The sequence below is a fragment of the Salvelinus sp. IW2-2015 genome, linkage group LG3 (genome assembly GCF_002910315.2).
Source record: "Salvelinus sp. IW2-2015 linkage group LG3, ASM291031v2, whole genome shotgun sequence".
Taxonomy (NCBI): domain Eukaryota; kingdom Metazoa; phylum Chordata; class Actinopteri; order Salmoniformes; family Salmonidae; genus Salvelinus; species Salvelinus sp. IW2-2015.
The window spans coordinates 31,352,944-31,371,268 of record NC_036840.1 but is presented as its reverse complement, the minus strand read 5'-3'; the positions used below and the strand labels follow the sequence as shown (position 1 = coordinate 31,371,268).

Here is an 18,325-nt window from a genome sequence, read left to right as displayed (position 1 = left end):
GGATTCACAATGCGAGTGCTTCAATGAACACAGCAACTGTAAATGATCTGGCAATCTACTGGGTACTATTTATTGAGGGTGTACACACATACATACAATGTATACTGATGTGCCATTTTACAAAATGTACCAAATTAACATAGACCTTTGTGCCAGATGTCATAAGGATTCGTGAGTAGGCTATGATTGATTCCGCATGTCTTAAGTTTTGTAGTGATACACCTTCAAATACTGTCACCATCGATGCTCCTTCAAAAAATCCAGTGACATGTCTTACTGCAGTATGGATGTTTTATACAGATGATCTCCATTCATCCTATCTGAAGCAGCATCTGAAGAGTTGTAGGGTGCATCTCAATTGTGTTTCCTTGTTCCCTCCTTCTCAAAACCCATTGGAAGAGAAGGTCTGAGGGGAGGACCCTCTGACCTTGTCCTCCAATGTGTTTTGAGAAGGTGAGGGGAGAGGATGCGAGGGAACAAGGAAACACAATTTAGATTCACCCACAGCACACCTTCACTATAACAGTTCACCTTATTCTCGGCCCCTCTGTGATATACATAGTTAGTCACGGAGCTACACTTCACTACATCCTCCCACTCAGCTTAAGGTACTGCTGTTGATTCTAGTAAGGCTATGGTCTATGGAGTTTTAGTAAGAATGCCCTTTGGGTGTAGTGGTGATGCCCCATCGGCCAATCAGACATCCCCGTCCTCGATGCGGACCAGCTGCCTCTCCAACAGCTCAATCCTCTGGCCCTGGGCCAAGACCACCAAACGGAGGGCCTTCACCTCTGCTAGCACCTCACTCAGCACCTCCTCCTGGAGCGGGGGAGAGGGATGGATGGGACGAGAGGGAGGTGAAGAGGGAGAATGCAGTCACATACATGATGACATCCTAAAGTGTCACTTTTCTGGCACTTCTACCTCCATACTCATACTTACTTCTCTAAGGGAGACAACCTAAACTTGAGCAATAAGAAACTCTCGTTACAAAACGTTTTGCTAAATCCCAAATAAATTCGTCACATACACCTGGTTAGCAGATGTTACTGCGAGTGGCGAAATGCTTGTGCCTCTAGTTCCGACAGTGCAGCAATATCTAACAATTCCACAACAACTACCTAATACACAAAAATCTAAGTAAAGGAATGGAATAAGAATATGTACATAAATATACGGATGAGCAATGACAGAGCGGCATAGGCAAGATACAATAGATGGTATAAAAAACAGCATATACATATGGGATGAGTAATGCAAGATATATAAATATTATTAAAGTGGCATTAAAGTGACAAGTGATCCGTTTATTAGTGGCTACAGTGTGTCCTGGTGAATACACCCCTGCTATGCTTACTGCCATACCCACGTATAACCAAACTCCATTCTCACCTCTCTTCTCGCCCTATCGGATGCTCCTTCTCCTTCTGCTCGAGTGACCCTCTGCTGCACCACCCCCACCCCCTCGCTCTCCATTTCCCTGGCGGTGGTGGTTGCCGTGGGAGAGGCGGCCTGCCGGGGGACTGGGGAAGAATCCGTCCCAGGGCCCTGCGACAGCAGCTTGGGCTTGTTCCTGAGCTTGTCCCTGTGCTTGGAGGGGGTGCCAGCATAGCCCCCGCTCAGAGAGACTAGCAGGGGCGCCGCATCCTGCCCAGCGATCCAATCCTCGGCCAGGAGAGAGGGCTCTACACCGGCAGTGTCCGGGTACAGGTCCCCCTGGAACAGGTCTGACTGAGGAGGAAAGAGAGAGGGGAGGGGGAGGTTTGAGTAAAATTCTCTGTTCCAATATCCACATTAACATGCCACTTAGTAGAATGTTATGTTTTGGGCATGGATTCTAAGTGGGACGCTAGTATGGCTATTGGAATATGGCATTTGTCCAAAAATTATTGACTTCAAATGGCTTTGTTTCGAAATGCATGGCTTACCTTCCGTGGTACCGTCATAGAAATGGGCTCTACTTTCCTCTCATGCAATTTGTAGAACCTGCAATATGAGAAAGAGAGGAGACCGAGATTAAATGAAAGAAAGCGAGAAAGTGAATGAAAGAGTGAATGAATGAGAGAATGAAAGCGTGAATGAATGAAAGAAAGACGATAGAAATTAATTACAGTGGGAGGGCATGAAAGGGGGAATGTAGGAGGGAGAGAGGAGGGGTGAAAGAGAAAACAAAGGAAGCAAATACACAGAGGAAGAATTCAACTAACAACCATGAAGTCATGCTGAAAAACCTGTTCACCTGGCGATCTCACACTTGTTGACGTCCACGCCCCTCTTGCTAAGAAAGCCTGCTCCTCGCTGGGGCTCTTTGCTGCTGTACAGGCTGAGGAAATGGACGTAAGGCGACTCGTCCGTCACCTCAAAGTACCGGATGGTGCAGTCCCCCTGAGAGTGATCAACAGACAAAAGGGACTGAACCAAACATCCAGAGGGGGATCTTCTAATCTGACCATATGCCACCAGCAGAATTTGTTGAAAGTGTTGTAGGAAATGGGTGTACTGTACCTTTCCACACAGGTAGACCATGTTAGTGTCAGGGTCGTAGTAGGGAAGGAGAACACCGTTACTGGTGTCCATCTCCTGCACTGCCATTGGCTCAGACATATCATTCTGCAACACATACCAAATACTGTTCATTGACTACAGCATTCGAATCCTATTGTTCCCTCCAAGCTCGTCACCAAACTCAGAGCCCTGACGGGAAGACCACAGGCTGTGAGGATTGGCAACAACACCTCCACACTGACTTAACACAGGTGCCCCCCAGGGGTGTGTCCTCACTCACTGTTTACCCACGACTGTGTGCCTTTGCACAACACCACGGTTGTAGGCCTGATACCAACAACGAGTCAACCTCCCAGGAGGTAAATTAACTAGCATTGTGGTGCCAGGACATGAAGTTGATTGTTGACTTCAGGAAGCAGAGGGGGGAACAAGCCCCCAACAACATCAACGCGACTGCAGTAGAAACAGTCAGCATTTAAGTTCCTCGGCGTACACATCACCGATAATTTGACATGGACCAACACCACCCCAGGTTCTCTCCAAATACTACCGCTGCACCATCGAGAGCGTCTTGACCGGTTGCATCACGGCCTGGTACAGGAATTGCTCTGTCCACGACCACAAGGCCCTCCAGCGGGTGATGAAGAGGACCTAATACGTCACTGGGGCCGTGTTCCCACCCATCCAGGACATCTACTTGAAACGGTGCCTGAGGAAGTCCTGCAGCATCAAGGACCCCACACACCCCAGCCACATGCTGTTCACTCCCTTACCGTCAAGCAGACTGTATCGGAGCATGAGGTCTGAGTGCAATCACATACACATTCACACACGCTGCTACCAGACTCTTATTAATCATTGCTAATATTGCAAAATTTAAAAAAAATGTCCCCCCCACTGCCCATTCCCTGATACATGTGTAAATATTGGAACATAAATTGTTCCTTCCTGTATTATACTTATGCTAAAATGTTTATTTTATTCTACTGAGACATTTACTTTGTATTCTTATATTTAATTATTTCTTATTGTTGCATTGTCGAGATTGTTGTACCGTGTATACCATCTGTATGTGTCCCTTACGACTAAGAAAACTTGAAACTATGAGCTTGGATTTGAATGTACTTAATCTCATGCTGATAACGTACGTCACTGCTGTGCCTGGCTGAACATGTAGCAGCTGAACCTGTTGATCTAGCTACCTTTCCAAGGCACTATGAAGATTCCATTGTTTACAGTTAATGTTCACTTAGCTCCCACTATTTGGTCAGTGTGTGTAGTGAACCCCTAGGTGCTGCGTCAAGGGAAAATAAACAGGGCTGACCTGAACTGTACTGCCATGACACCGCAGCACAACACTCTCCTCTACCATACACTCTCATAAGACTCAACAAGGTCATGTACACTGTGTACAAAACATTGAACACATTTCCATGACAAACTGACCAGGTGAAAGCTATGATCCTATTGATGTCTCTTCGAAATCAGTGTAGAAGGGGAGAAGACGGGTTAAAGAAGGATTTCGAGGCCTTGAGACAATTGAGACATGGATTGTGTATGTGTATCCTTTAGAGGGTGAATGGGCAAGACAAAATATTGAAGTGTCCTTGAACGGAGTATGGTAGTAGGTGCTGGGCGCACCGGTTTGTGTCAAGAGCTGCAACACTGCTGGGTTTATCAAACTCAACAGTTTCCTGTGTATCAAGAATGGTCCACCAACCAAAGGACATCCATCCAACTTGACAACTGTGGGAAGCTTTGGAGTCAACATGGGGCAGCATCCCTGTGGAACTCTTTTGACACCTTGTAGAGTCCATGCTCCAATTTAGGCTCTTCTGAGACCAAAAGGGGGGGGTGCAACTAAATATTAGGAAAATGTTCCTAATGTTTGCTATATTCATTGTATATGAAGTGTGTCCATCCAGCCGCCGTACCGTATCCCACAAGGCCAGCTGCCTTTCACTCATGCGGCTGAAGCCCGTGGTCAGGATCTTCCCGTCGGAGAGGAACACGGCCCTCATGGGCCTGGTGCCGTCGTGGACCTTCTCTTTCACCTGAGGCACACAGCAACAAGTGGTAGGTAGAGTCAATGTCAAAAGCCACATGTACAGAAGGTAGAGTTCATACAAACTAAACAATATACAGTACTTGGGGGATTTGGCTGAATCCAATTCTCTTTGATAAGGATATTTTCTTAAGCAGTGGAGAGTTTGTGTGTTACAGTCCACTTTGTGTTGGTTACTTTCCCCTTGAAGGATAATAAAGTTGTATTGCTTGTTTTTGGTACTTAAAGACCAGAGGAAAAGACGAAGCGAGGGGGACAGCTGGGTGAAAAATCTGTCTTCTCCAGAGAGATTTATTTAATTTATTACGCTCACCAAGTGAGGACTTTTCGTATGAAAGTCAATGAGTGTCGAATTTGGTCAAMAACAATAAATGTAATGGTTTATTTTATCTAATAGAAGTTTCATACTACTCAGGTTGTTACGAGCATACTGATATAAATAGGACTCGTGACACCCCGGCAACTTTAAGAAWTTTTTATATCAGAATTGTCTTGAGATGGCTATGCGTATTCATGACATGTGGCTAGTAGCATAGCATCTCTCTCCATTGAATACAGGCGGTTGACATTAACACCCCAAATTCTAATATTCAAAAAACTATAAACTAAATGCAGCCATCAATCCAAAGAGAGRAATAGGCAGGAGCTTGACAGCCCACCGTTCCGCTCTGTGGACAACAAATCCCGTTTTTAAGATGGAGATATACAGTTGAAGTCGGAAGTTTACATACACTTAGGTTGGAGTCATTAAAACTTGTTTTCAACCACTCCACAAATTTCTTGTTAACAAACTATAGTTTTGGCAAGTCGGTTAGGACATCTACTTTGTGCATGACACAAGTCATTTCTCCAAATATTGTTTACAGACAGATTATTTCACTGTATCACAATTCCAGTGGGTCAGAAGTTTACATACACTAAATTGACTGTGCCTTTAAACAGCTTGGAAAATTSCAGAAAATKATGTCATGGCTTKAGAAGCTTCTGATAGGCTAATTGACATAATTTGAGTCAATTGGAGGTGTACCTGTGGATGTATTTCAAGGCCTACCTTCAAACTCAGTGCCTCTTTGCTTGACATCATGGGAAAATAAAAATAAATCAGCCAAGACCTCAGAAAAAAAAAATTGTAGACCTCCACAAGTTTGGTTCATCCTTGTGAGCAAGAGATGAACGTACTTTTGTGCGAAAAGTGAAAATCAATCCCAGAACAGCAAAGGACCTTGTGACGATACTGGAGGAAAAAGGTACAAAAGTATCTATATCCACAGTAAAACGAGTTCTATATCGACAACCTGAAAGGCCGCTCAGCAAGGAAGAAGCCACAGCTCCAAAACTGCCATAAAAAAAAAAAGCAGACTATGGTTTGCAACTGCACATGGGGACAAAGATTGTACTTCGTGGAGAAATGTCCTCTGGTCTGATGAAACAAAAATAGAACCGTTTGGCCACAATGGCCATCGTTATGTTTGGAGGAAAAAGGGAGAGGCTTGCAAGCCGAAGAACATCATCCCAACCGTGAAGCACGGGGGTGGCAGCATCATGTTGTGGGGGGCTTTGCTGCAGGAGGGACTGGTGCATTTCACAAAATAGATGGCATCATGAGGAAGGGAAATTATGTGGATATATTGAAGCAACATCTCAAGACATCAGTCAGGAAGTTAAAGCTTGGTCGCAAATGGGTCTTCCAAATGGACAATGACCCCAAGCATACAACCAAAGTTGTGGCAAAATGGCTTAAGGACAACAAAGTCAAGGTATTGGAGTGGCCATCACAAAGCCCTGACCTCAATCCTATAGAACATTTGTGTGCAGAACTGAAAAAGCGTGTGCGAGCAAGGAATGCCTACAAACCTGACTCAGTTACACCAGCTCTGTCAGGAGGAATGGGCCAAAATTCACCCAACTTATTGTGGGAAGCTTGTGGAAGACTACTCGAAATGTTTGACCCAAGTTAAACAATTTAAAGGCAATGCTACCAAATACTAATTGAGTGTATGTAAACATCTGACCCACTGGGAATGTGATGAAAGAAATAAAAGCTGAAATAAATAATTCTCTACTATTATTCTGACTTTTCACATTCATAAAATAAAGTGGCGTTCCTAACTGACCTAAGACAGGGAATTATTACTAGGATTAAATGTCAGGAATTGTGAAAAACTGAGTTTAAATGTATTTGGCTATGGTGTATGTAAACTTCCGACTTCAACTGTAGATATCTCGTCATTATATCCAAATCTCTTAAGACTTCTTTCCATTCATTTGCATGGGTGTGTCATACGACATAGGACAGACAGGACTCACCTTGAGGACGGTGCCCCGTCGCGGGTCGATGACACGCAACGCCTTGTCCTTGCACACGGTGCAGATGGCACTGCCCTCCCGGTTCCAGCTCACGCTGTAGATCAGGTCTGGGTGGGCATCGGCTATCTGGTAGACCAGCTCCCCCGTGCCCACGTCCCACACACACACCAGGTTATCACAGCCTGAGAGAGGAGAGAGCCACACATACAGAGAGAGACAAAGACACAGAGAGAGCGAGAGAGAGACAAGAAAGGAGAGAAGAGATGCAATATTCAAAACAGGTGTTCACACAGCATCTAGGAAAGCACAGACAAAACAGTGTTTACAGAAGAGGGTTAACATGCACACTACCAATCTCAGTTTTCCAAGACGTCAACCACAATAAAAGTGCAGAAGTTAAATTGTGTGTCGAGTTCTGTAGTTGTAGACAACTAAAACCTAAAAAACTATGTCATATGGATACAATCAAATGTATATGAACAGCATGCAAATAGTCATAATACAGACATAACATCCTATGTAATGCAGACAAAAAGACAAATCAAATTGCTTTCAACATTTGAAACCTTAAGCTATATATAAAAATGTAAAAAAATTGAGTTGCACACTATATCGGGGCGGCAGGTAAGCCTAGTGGTTAGAGCGTTGGACTAGTAACCGAAAGGTTGCAAGTTCAAATCCGAGCTGACAAGGTACAAATCTGTCGTTCTGCCGCTGAACAGGCAGTTAACCCACTGTTCCTAGGACGTCATTGAAAATAAGAATTTGTTCTTAACTGACTTGCCTAGTTAAATAAAAGGTGAAATTAAAAAATATATATAAACACCCAGTAATTTATTGGGTAAATCACCAACGTTTCAGCATCACTGTGCCTTCTTCAGGGTCACCTGAAAATGAGTGTATATATATATATATATATATATATATACACACACACAGTGGGGCAAAAAAGTATTTAGTCAGCCACCAATTATGCTAGTTCTCCCACTTAAAAAGATGAGAGAGGCATGTAATTTTCATCATAGGTACACTTCAACTATGACAGACAAAATGAAAAATAAAAAAAATCCAGAAAATCACATTATAGGATTTTTAATGAATTTATTTGCAAATTATGGTGGAAAATATGTATTTGGTCAATAACAAAAGTTTCTCAATACTTTGTTATATACCCTTTGTTGGCAATGACAGAGGGCAAACGTTTTCTGTAAGYCTTCACAAGGTTTTCACACACTGTTGCTGGGATTTTGGCCCATTCCTCCATTCAGATCTCCTCTAGAGCAGTGATGTTTTGGGGCTGTTGCTGGGCAACACGGACTTTCAACTCCCTCCAAAGATTTCTATGGGGTTGAGATCTGGAGACTGGCTAGGCCACTCCAGGACCTTGAAATGCTTCTTTACGGAGCCACTCCGTCGTTGCCCAGGCGGTGTGTTTTGGGATCATTGTCATGCTGAAAGACCCAGCCACGTTTCATCTTCAATGCCCTTGCTGATGGTAGGCTTTGTTACTTTGGTCCCAGCTCTCTTGCAGGTCATTCACTAGGTCCCCCCGTTGTGGTCTTGGAATTTTTGCTCACCGTTCTTGTGATCATTTTGACCCCACGGGGTGAACTCTTGCGTGGAGCCCCAGATCGAGGGAGATTATCAGTGGTCTTGTATGTCTTCCATTTCCTAATAATTGCTCCCACAGTTGATTTCTTCAAACCAAGCTGCTTACCTATTGCAGATTCAGTCTTCCCAGCCTGGTGCAGGTCTACAATTTTTGTTTCTGGTGTCCTTTGACAGCTCTTTGGTCTTGGCCATAGTGGTTTGGAGTGTGACTGTTTGAGGTTGTGGACAGGTGTCTTTTATACTGATAACAAGTTCAAACAGGTGCCATTATACAGGTAACGAGTGGAGGACAGGGGAGCCTCTTAAAGAAGAAGTTACAGGTCTGTGAGGGCCAGAAATCTTGCTTGTTTGTAGGTGACCAAATACTTATTTTCCACCATAATTTGCAAATAAATTCATAAAAAATCCTACAATGTGATTTTCAGAATTTTTTGAAGTGTATCTATGATGAAAATTACAGGCCTCTCTCATCTTTTTAAGTGGGAGAACTTGCACAATTGGTGGCTGACTAAATACTTTTTTGCCTCACTGTGTGTATATACATATACAGTGGGGAGAACAAGTATTTGATAACCTGCAAAATCGGCAGTGTTTCCTACTTACAAAGCATGTAGAGGTCTGTCATTTTTTATCATAGGTACACTTCAACTGCGAGAGACGGAATCTAAAACAGAAATCCAGAAATCACATTGTAGGATTTTTATAGAATTTATTTGCATTTTATTGCATGACATAAGTATTTGATCACCTACCAACCAGTAAGAATTCCGGCTCTCACAGACCTGTTAGCTTCTCTTTAAGAAGCCCTCCTGTTCTCCACTCGTTACCTGTATAAAAGACACCTGTCCACACACTCAACAAACGACTCCAACCTCTCCACAATGGCCAAGACCAGAGAGCTGTGTAAGGACATCAGGGATAAAATTTTAGACCTGCACAAGGCTGGGATGGGCTACAGGACAATAGGCAAGCAGCTTGGTGAGAAGGCAACAACTGTTGGCGCAATTATTAGAAAATGGAAGAAGTTCAAGATGACGGTCAATCACCCTCGGTCTGGGGCTCCATGCAAGATCTCACCTCGTGGGGCATCAATGATCATGAGGAAGTGAGGGATCAGCCCAGAACTACACGGCAGGACCTGGTCAATGACCTGAAGAGAGCTGGGACTACAGTCTCAAAGAAAACCATTAGTAACACACTACGCCGTCATGGATTAAAATCCTGCAGCGCACGCAAGGTCCCCTGCTCAAGCCAGCGCATGTCCAGGCCCATCTGAAGTTTGCCAATGACCATCTGGATGATCCAGAGGAGGAATGGGAGATGGGCATGTGGTCTGATGAGACAAAAAGAGCTTTTGTCTAAACTTCACTCGCCGTGTTTGGAGGAAGAAGAAGAATGAGTACAACCCCAAGAACACCATCCAACCGTGAAGCATGGGAGGTGGAAACATCATTCTTTGGGATGCTTTTCTGCAAAGGGGACAGGACGACTGCACTGTATTGAGGGGAGGGTGGATGGGGGCCATGTATCGCGAGATCTTGGCCAACAACCTCCTTCCCTCAGTAAGAGCATTGAAGATGGGTCGTGGCTGGGTCTTCCAGCCTGACAACAACCCGAAACACATAGGCCAGGGCAACTAAGGAGTGGCTCCGTAAGAAGCATCTCAAGGTCCTGGAGTGGCCTAGCCAGTCTCCAGACCTGAAACCCAATAAAAATCTTTGGAGGGAACTGAAAGTCCGTATTGCCCAGCGACAGCCCCGAAACCTGAAGGATCTGGAGAAGGTCTGTATGGAGGAGTGAGCCAAATCCCTGCTGTAGTGTGTGCCAACCTGGTCAAGAACTACAGGAAATGTATGATCTCTGTAATGCAAACAAAGGTTTCTGTACCAAATATTAAGTTCTGCTTTTCTGATGTATCAAATACTTATGTCATGCAATAAAATGCAAATTAATTACTTAAAAATCACAATGTGATTTTCTGGATTTTTGTTTTAATTCCATCTGTCACAGTTGAAGTGTACCTATGATACAAATTACAGACCTCTACATGCTTTGTAAGTAGGAAAACCTGCAAAATCGGCAGTGTATCAAATACTTGTTCTCCCACTGTATATACACTGCTCAAAAAAATTAAGGGAACACTAAAATAACACATCCTAGACTGAATGAATGAACTATTCTTATTAAATATTTTTTTTCATTTACATAGTGAAAGTGCTGACAACAAATCACACACAATTATCAATGGAAATCAAATTTATCAACCCATGGAGGTCTGGATTTGGAGTCACACTCAAAATTAAAAGTGGAAAACCACACTACAGGCTGATCCAACTTTGATGTAATGTCCTTAGAACAAGTCAAAATGAGGCTCAGTAGTGCGTGTGGCCTCCACGTGCCTGTATGACCTCCCTACAACGCCTGGGCATGCTCCTGATGAGGTGGCGGATGGTCTCCTGAGGATTCTCCTCCCAGACCTGGACTAAAGCATCCGCCAACTCCTGGACAGTCTGTGGTGCAAACGTGGCGTTGGTGGATGGAGCGAGACATGATGTCCCAGATGTGCTCAATTGGATTCAGGTCTGGGGAACGGGCGGGCCAGTCCATAGCATCAATGCCTTCCTCTTGCAGGAACTGCTGACACACTCCAGCCACATGAGGTCTAGCATTGTCTTGCATTAGGAGGAACCCAGGGCCAACCGCACCAGCATATGGTTCACAAGGGGTCTGAGGATCTCATCTCAGTACCTAATGGCAGTCAGGCTACCTCTGGCGAGCACAATGGAGGGCTGTGCGGCCCCCCAAAGAAATGCCACCCCACACCATGACTGACCCACCGCCAAACCGGTCATGCTGGAGGATGTTGCAGGCAGCAGAACGTTCTCCACGGCGTCTCCAGACTCTGTCACATGTGCGTGTGAACCCGCTTTCATCTGTGATGAAGAGCACAGGGCGCCAGTGGTGAATTTGCCAATCTTGGTGTTCTTCTGGCAAATGCCAAACGTCCTGCACGGTGTTGGGCTGTAAGCACAACCCCCACCTGTGGACGTCGGGCCCTCATACCACCCTCATGGAGTCTGTTTCTGACCGTTTTGAGCAGACACATGCACATTTGTGGCCTGCTGGAGGTCATTTTGCAGGGCTCTGGCAGTGCTCCACCTGCTCCTCCTTGCACAAAGGCGGAGGTCCTGCTGCTGGGTTGTTGCCCTCCTACGGCCTCTCACATCTCCTAATGTACTGGCCTGTCTCCTGGTAGCGCCTCCATGCTCTGGACACTACGCTGACAGACACAGCAAACCTTCTTGCCACAGTTCGCATTGATGTGCCATCCTGGATGAGCTGCACTACCTGAGCCACTTGTGTGGGGTTGTAGACTCTGTCTCATGCTACCACTAGAGTGAGAGCACCGCCAGCATTCAAAAGTGACCAAAACATCAGCCAGGAAAGCATAGGAACTGAGAAGTGGTCTGTGGTCACCACCTGCAGAACCACTCCTTTATTGGGGGTGTCTTGCTATTGCCTATAATTTCACCTTTTGTCTATTCCATTTGGCACAACAGCATGTGAAATGTATTGTCAATCAGTGTTGCTTCCTAAGTGGACAGTTTGATTTCACAGAAGTGTGATTGACTTGGAGTTACATTGTGTTGTTTAAGTGTTCCCTTTATTTTTTAGTAGTGTATATATATACACACACACACACACACAACACACACACACACCACACAGTGAGCACCATAATTCTTTGGACAGTGACCATTTTTTGGTTATTTTGGTTCTGTACTCTAGCACTGAGTTTGAAAGGATACAATAACAATGAGGGTGTCAGCTTTAATTTGAGGGTATTATCATACATATCGGATGAACCGTTTGGAAATGATAGAAGCTTTTGTACATAGTCCCAAACATTGGACAGTTTAACATAATGTAGAATAAAGTAATCATTGTTAATATTTGGTCGCATATCCTTTGCATGCAATGAGTGCTTGAAGTCTGCGATGSATCGACATCAGACGCTGGGTATCTTCCCTGGTGATGCTCTGCCTGTACTGCAGCAWTCTTCAGTTCCTGCTTGTTTCGGGGACTTATTGCCTTCAGTCTCCTCTTCAGCATGTAAAATGCATGTTCAATTGTATTCAGATCCGGTGATTGACTCAGCCAGTCAAGGTTTTTACACTTTTTGGCCATCAAAAAAATAACTTTGTTGCTCTAGCAGTATGTTCAGGGTCATTGCCTTGTTGCATGATGAAGTGTCGTCCAATGAGTTGAGGCATTTGGTTTTATCTGAGCAGATCAAATATTTCTGTAGACTTCAGAATTAATTMTTCTACTTCTGTCTGCAGTCACATCATTGATGAAGACAAGTGAGCCTGTTCCACTGGCAGCCATACAGGCTCAAGCCATAACACCCCCTCCACCATGTTTCACAGATGAGGTGGTATGCTTTGGATCATGGGCATGTCTTTTTTTYCCCTCCACACTTTCCTCTTTCCATCACTCTGGTACATAATCATCTTTGTCTCATCTGTCCACAATGCTTTATTCCAGACCTCTTRGGGCTCTTTTAGGTGCTTTTTAGCAAACTGTAATCTCGCCTTTCTGTTCTTCAGGCTTATCAGTGGTTTGCATCTTGTAGTGTACCCTCTGTAGTCCTGCTGGTGTAGTCTTCTACGTATGGTAGACTGACACATCTACACCTGCATTCAGGAGAGTGTTTTTGATCTGTTGGGCTGTTGTCAGGGGGGTTTTCTTCACCATAGAGAGTATTCTCCGGTCGTCCACTACAGTGGTCTTCCTCCGTCTACTGGGTCTTTCGACATAATTGAGTTCACCGGTTGTTTTCTTCTTGTTAATGATGAACCAAACTGTTGACTTGGGCATGTCCAGGGTTTTTGCAATGTTCCTGATTGATTTTCATTTCTGAGCCTTATGACGGCCAGCTTCATTTGCATCGACACTGCTGTCTTCCTCATGTTGTCACACCCCAACAACAACCTMCAAAGGTAATAGCAAAGTCTAGAATCAACACTATTCATCAACAGCTCTCCTGCATTCACTAACGACACAAATKAATACACCTGCCTAACTACACACATCTGTGAAGCCAATACAACAAATACTTGTAGTACCTTAAAATGGGGGGGACAATGTACAAAAGGTGCTGTCATTTCCAAACGGTTCATCCGATATGTATGAAAATACCCCCAAATTAAAGCCGACAGTCTGCACTTCACCCTTATTGTGTCCTTTCAAACTCAAAGTGCTAGAGTACAGAACCAAAAGAACCAAAAAATGGTCACTGTCCAATGAATTATGGTGCTCACTGTATACGACTGCGACTATTATTTTTATAGCTTATAGTTTATACGCCATTAGTCAGCASCTCTACATAAAATAATTCTCGGTGTGCGCCAGCTCATGTTTTTTATTCTAACATTTGAAACCTTCCCACAACCTCTTGAAACCTCTTTAGTTTCATGTTAACCTTAACAACAGTCTCCTTTAAAACTTGCAAACCACATCAAATGTATTTATAAAGCCCYTTTTACATCAGCAGATGTCACAAAGTGCTTATACAGAAACCCAGCCTAAAACCCCAAACAGCAAGCTATGCAGAAAAGAAGCACGGTGGCTAGGAAAAACTCCCTAAAAAGGCAGGAACCTTGGAAGAAACCTAGAGAAGAACCAGGCTCTGAGGGGTGGCCAGTCTTCTTTTGGCTGTGCCGGGTAGAGATTATAAGAGTACATGGCCATTAAGGCCATATTTTTCTTCAAGATGTTCAAACGTTCATAGTTGACCAGCAGGGTCAAATAATAATCACATGCTGTTAATTGCAGAGAAAGGAAACTCAATTCCTAGCTTGTATAATGCATTTGGAATTGAACTGTCTTTCATGTAACACCTCTCCAGTGCGTTTAGAGCTGTCCTTAGACTCTCACCATTTACATTTACTGCTACACGTTAGCTTTCTCTGGCAATCACACAGGGTCCAATGKTCGACACATGGGTGACTAACTAGCKAGCTACATGCTACCCTGACTCGTGACCAAACTGTGTCCTAACACTATCATTATGTCTACATTTCCAGGTGTGAGCGTGACTACATGCAACACTTCCCTCTTAAAACACTCAGTTCTTCTTTCTCAGAAAAGTCCTAACATAAGAGGTCTCCCATTATCATGGACCTGGGGATCCAATTGTGCCCCTACCATGTCTACCTTTCCTTTTACCAATCACATTCATTGATACAAGAGGCATCGCTAGTGAGTTGGATAGTCCAAAGACAGAGGACAATGTCTGCAMCTCAAGTAGTCTGCCATGCATTGTCCTCTCAGGGGACAATGCATGGCATTGTCCTCTCAGGGGTGGCCAGTCTTCTTTTGGCTGTGCCATGGCATTATGATCACAGTATCCGACGTGAGACAACGAGGTGCAGATACCTGCAGTTAGGAGGATGTTGAACGCTGTCGGGTGCCAGGCCAGGATCCCCACTCGTTTGCTGTGGCCCTCCAGTGTMACTACAGGCTCTGTCATTGGCCCTGTCAGCCCTCCATCAGGGACCTCCCAAACCTGTCATAGACAATACAATCAATGACAACACTTTGTTACAGGAGTAGAGCATACAACTGAACCTTTGTTTCAACTCTATAGGCCTAACCAATGACTGCATCTGCAGCATTCTCAACACAAATATTCCCTCTGGATAGTAGAACATATATCACAAGCCAAACATAATGCCATCATATAATAGTGCATCTACTATGTCCCCTTAATGAACACATAACTATCATCCAGCGGTCCACCTAAATCTAAGCAAAGATCTGGAGAAGGGTTGAAAGTGTCATCAGACTACTGTGAACTGCTTACGCTGCTTTTTTAGAGGGCAGCTACGTTCCCATCACTCACCTTTACGGTGCAGTCCTCYGAGGCACTGGCGATGATGTTGTCRTCATGAGGACACCACTGGACGTCCAGCACCGGGGCTGCGTGTCCACACACCGTGGGAGTGGCCTGGTCAATCCTGCCACTCTGTGAGAGAGAAGCAGGTGTAAGGTGGGCCAGGTGACAATTCATCATCAGATAAGTCACAACCTCCATGGTAGATCTCAATACGACTTACTAACAGAAAAGCACTGTTTTACATGAAAATCAGTGGGTCAGGAAGACTCAGAGTAGCTAACATATTGCTACAACCCATCCAGTAACGTCAGCCCAGTAAGAGCAATTCCATGGCAACGGAATTATGCTTTCACTTTAAAATGCATGTCAAACAAAAGCCAAGATTTCAAAGTTTAACAAACCATAGAACTCTATGCACAATGACTACTTTGTACAATTTACATGGTCAATAAAAAATAAATAAAAACATTTACTGGAAAAACTGTGCAGATGCAAGTTTGGTAACAGAATTACGGTAAAATMGCYGTCAGTTTTAWTCTAAACTTTGTAGGTGCACAGTTCTTCCTCTGWATGTGTTTTTGTAAAATGTTCTGRGTTCTTTGGTTTGTTAAACTTTGAAATCAATGGTTTTTGTTTGGTATATATTTTAAAGTGAAAAATCTGAGTCTCAGCATAATACCATTACCATGGAATTGCCCATAAACACCTTTAGGGTATTGATCCGATGCTTATCCTCAATCTGAGAGAGGTTGGATGCTTAAGTGGGCGAGTACAAACCTTGTTGAGTGGCAGAACGAGGAAGGCCCCTCCTCCGCCTGATTCAATGATGACTGCGGTGAATTTGGGGTTCACAGCACAGAGGGGCCCGTCCCATGTGACACGGGACACTCGGACATCATCGATGCAGTGCTCAGCCTTCCAAGCCTGGGCGAAAACGTGCCTAAATTTGCTCTGTCTGACCACGCCTCTTCGGAACGACATGACTGAAGAGGGAGATATTACTTGTTAACCATAATGCACCCTAAGCAACAACATGACAAATCGATGTGGAGGTTTTAATCCTCAACTTTTAATGATGTAGCTAGCCTATGCAGCCACACCCCAGGTGAGAAATGTACCATGGTTCCAATATATCTACCACATCAAATACATATTGAGACACTCGCATGCAAGTAGCGATTAGAATTCTGGTGGTGCTAGTTTTGCTTCTTGCAAGTCAGTACTAATAGACACGTGGTAGCTGGTAGGCCTATGAGTTCCAAAACTTTTTGAGCCATGTTCTTTTAAGAACATCCTCAAGGAGGCTACAATGTCAAGAGTCAAGCCTATGAAACAAGTTGTCTCGTCCTGTCTCTGTGAAACCAGCTGATTGGGGTACACAATATGGCACTAACCAATAAAGAAATGTATATTCAGTTAATCAGTAACATTTAATGAGGCTGGGGATAAGAAAGGAAGTAAACAATGTGCAACAGCTAAATTCTCCAATAATGTGAGTCAGTCAGTTCTAAGAAGAACATTGGGGGGATTGGCAGCTAGAGACAGACGGCTAGAGAGAGGAGGGGGTGGTATAGTTGACGATGCAGTAGGGGGTGGTATAGTTGACGATGCAGTAGGGAATGGTATAGTTGACGATGCAGTAGGGGGTGGTATAGTTGACGATGCAGTATCCATCTAAACAAGGGTGTTAACATGTGTTACATCTAACGTAACAATGTAGCCTATAACAACGTGGTAGTGAGAAATGTTGGCTTGGCTTGCATCCAGATAATTTGAATGTAAGAATGTCACAGGGAGTGGTAGGTGTAGTTAGCAAATACTGTAGATGCACAACGCACATTATTAGCATCAACATTAATGGAAAAGGTGGGTCAGAAAATATCAAAATAAAAAGGACACAAAATACAACTAAGAGAATGTAACACAACAAATAGCCTAAAAGTAGCCTCCCCTACTTGGAGAAGCGATTCGACAATTTGAGGTTTTAGGAGATTAGTCGAAGTAAATACAATAACAAGGAGTTTTAGTTAAACAAAACGGACATTTTTTCAGTTACTCTACCTCGATTTCAGGCAACTTCAATTGGAAAAGATAAAGGCCGAAGACTAGAACGTGACAAGAGGAAGCCAATAGAATAATCCGCCACCAGCAGTAACTTAATCCTTTGCTATGTCTGAGAGACGGCTACACAGCCGACCTACCACGATGGCAGGAAATAWTTGTTGTAGATGGATAAACACAAGCGATGATTAGCGCTCAAAAAAATAAAGACGCGCGGCGCACAATCCTGTTGCAAAATTMTTTTCCACCTAGTTGGTAAAAAAATGCGTATCTGTGGTGCAATACTTAAAATGAACAAACATTTAAAACGCGTCAAAATAATGGTAAATTAAAATGTAGACAACAAGAGAATGGTTACCAGGAATTATGGGTGTGCGACGGGAGAGATGCTGACACTTCACACTCCGTGTTGGAATGATTACTGTTTGGACCAGACTTCCGCCCCTGGCAGGATATAGTGGATGTAGCGTTGTTGTATCCATCGCATTTCTCAACAGTTTTCTATTGGATTGGCTTGCTGCACTAAAAACAAAGGCCTACTGTACTACCTGAAATGCTAAACAAGTGTTTGAAATATGTGTGTAMGTGACGTATTCTGTCAACATTGGCATTACATGATGGCAGCAAAAAAAAACCTGTTGAACCACATCAGAAGCATATATCAGGCCATACATGCACTCATGTGACTGAAATAACAATAACGAGGCTATATACATGTGGTACAGGTGTTGTGCCGAAAACTCTTTGCCAAAATTCGTCATCGCTCCCATGTCTAATTCGACTAGTAGTTGCTCTGAAGTGTTTATTGCTTGCCTACATTTTACTCCCTCTATGTTTAATATAAAACACATTAATTATTCATTTCGGTTGCCTAT

General features: G+C 43.9%; 1 protein-coding gene across 2 annotated transcripts; it reads right to left on the bottom strand.

Moving 5' to 3' along the window:
- Window positions 1–456: 456 nt before the first annotated feature.
- On the bottom strand, window positions 457–17,935 carry LOC111954736 (coronin-1B). Of its 2 annotated transcripts, none has more exons than XM_023974637.2 (11): window positions 17,809–17,935; window positions 16,167–16,372; window positions 15,396–15,518; window positions 14,930–15,059; window positions 6,878–7,059; window positions 4,440–4,559; window positions 2,506–2,610; window positions 2,240–2,385; window positions 1,929–1,986; window positions 1,393–1,731; window positions 457–819 (listed from the first exon to the last, which is right to left on the bottom strand). In XM_023974637.2, exons 1-11 carry the CDS (start codon window positions 17,930–17,932, stop codon window positions 697–699), a joined length of 1,656 nt encoding a protein of 551 aa, XP_023830405.2. In that variant the 5' UTR covers window positions 17,933–17,935; the 3' UTR covers window positions 457–696. The 2 variants fall into 2 exon arrangements, with proteins under 2 accessions (XP_023830405.2, XP_023830413.1); XM_023974645.2 differs by lacking the exon at window positions 17,809–17,935 and adding an exon at window positions 17,451–17,541.
- Between the last annotated feature and the right edge of the window lie 390 nt (window positions 17,936–18,325).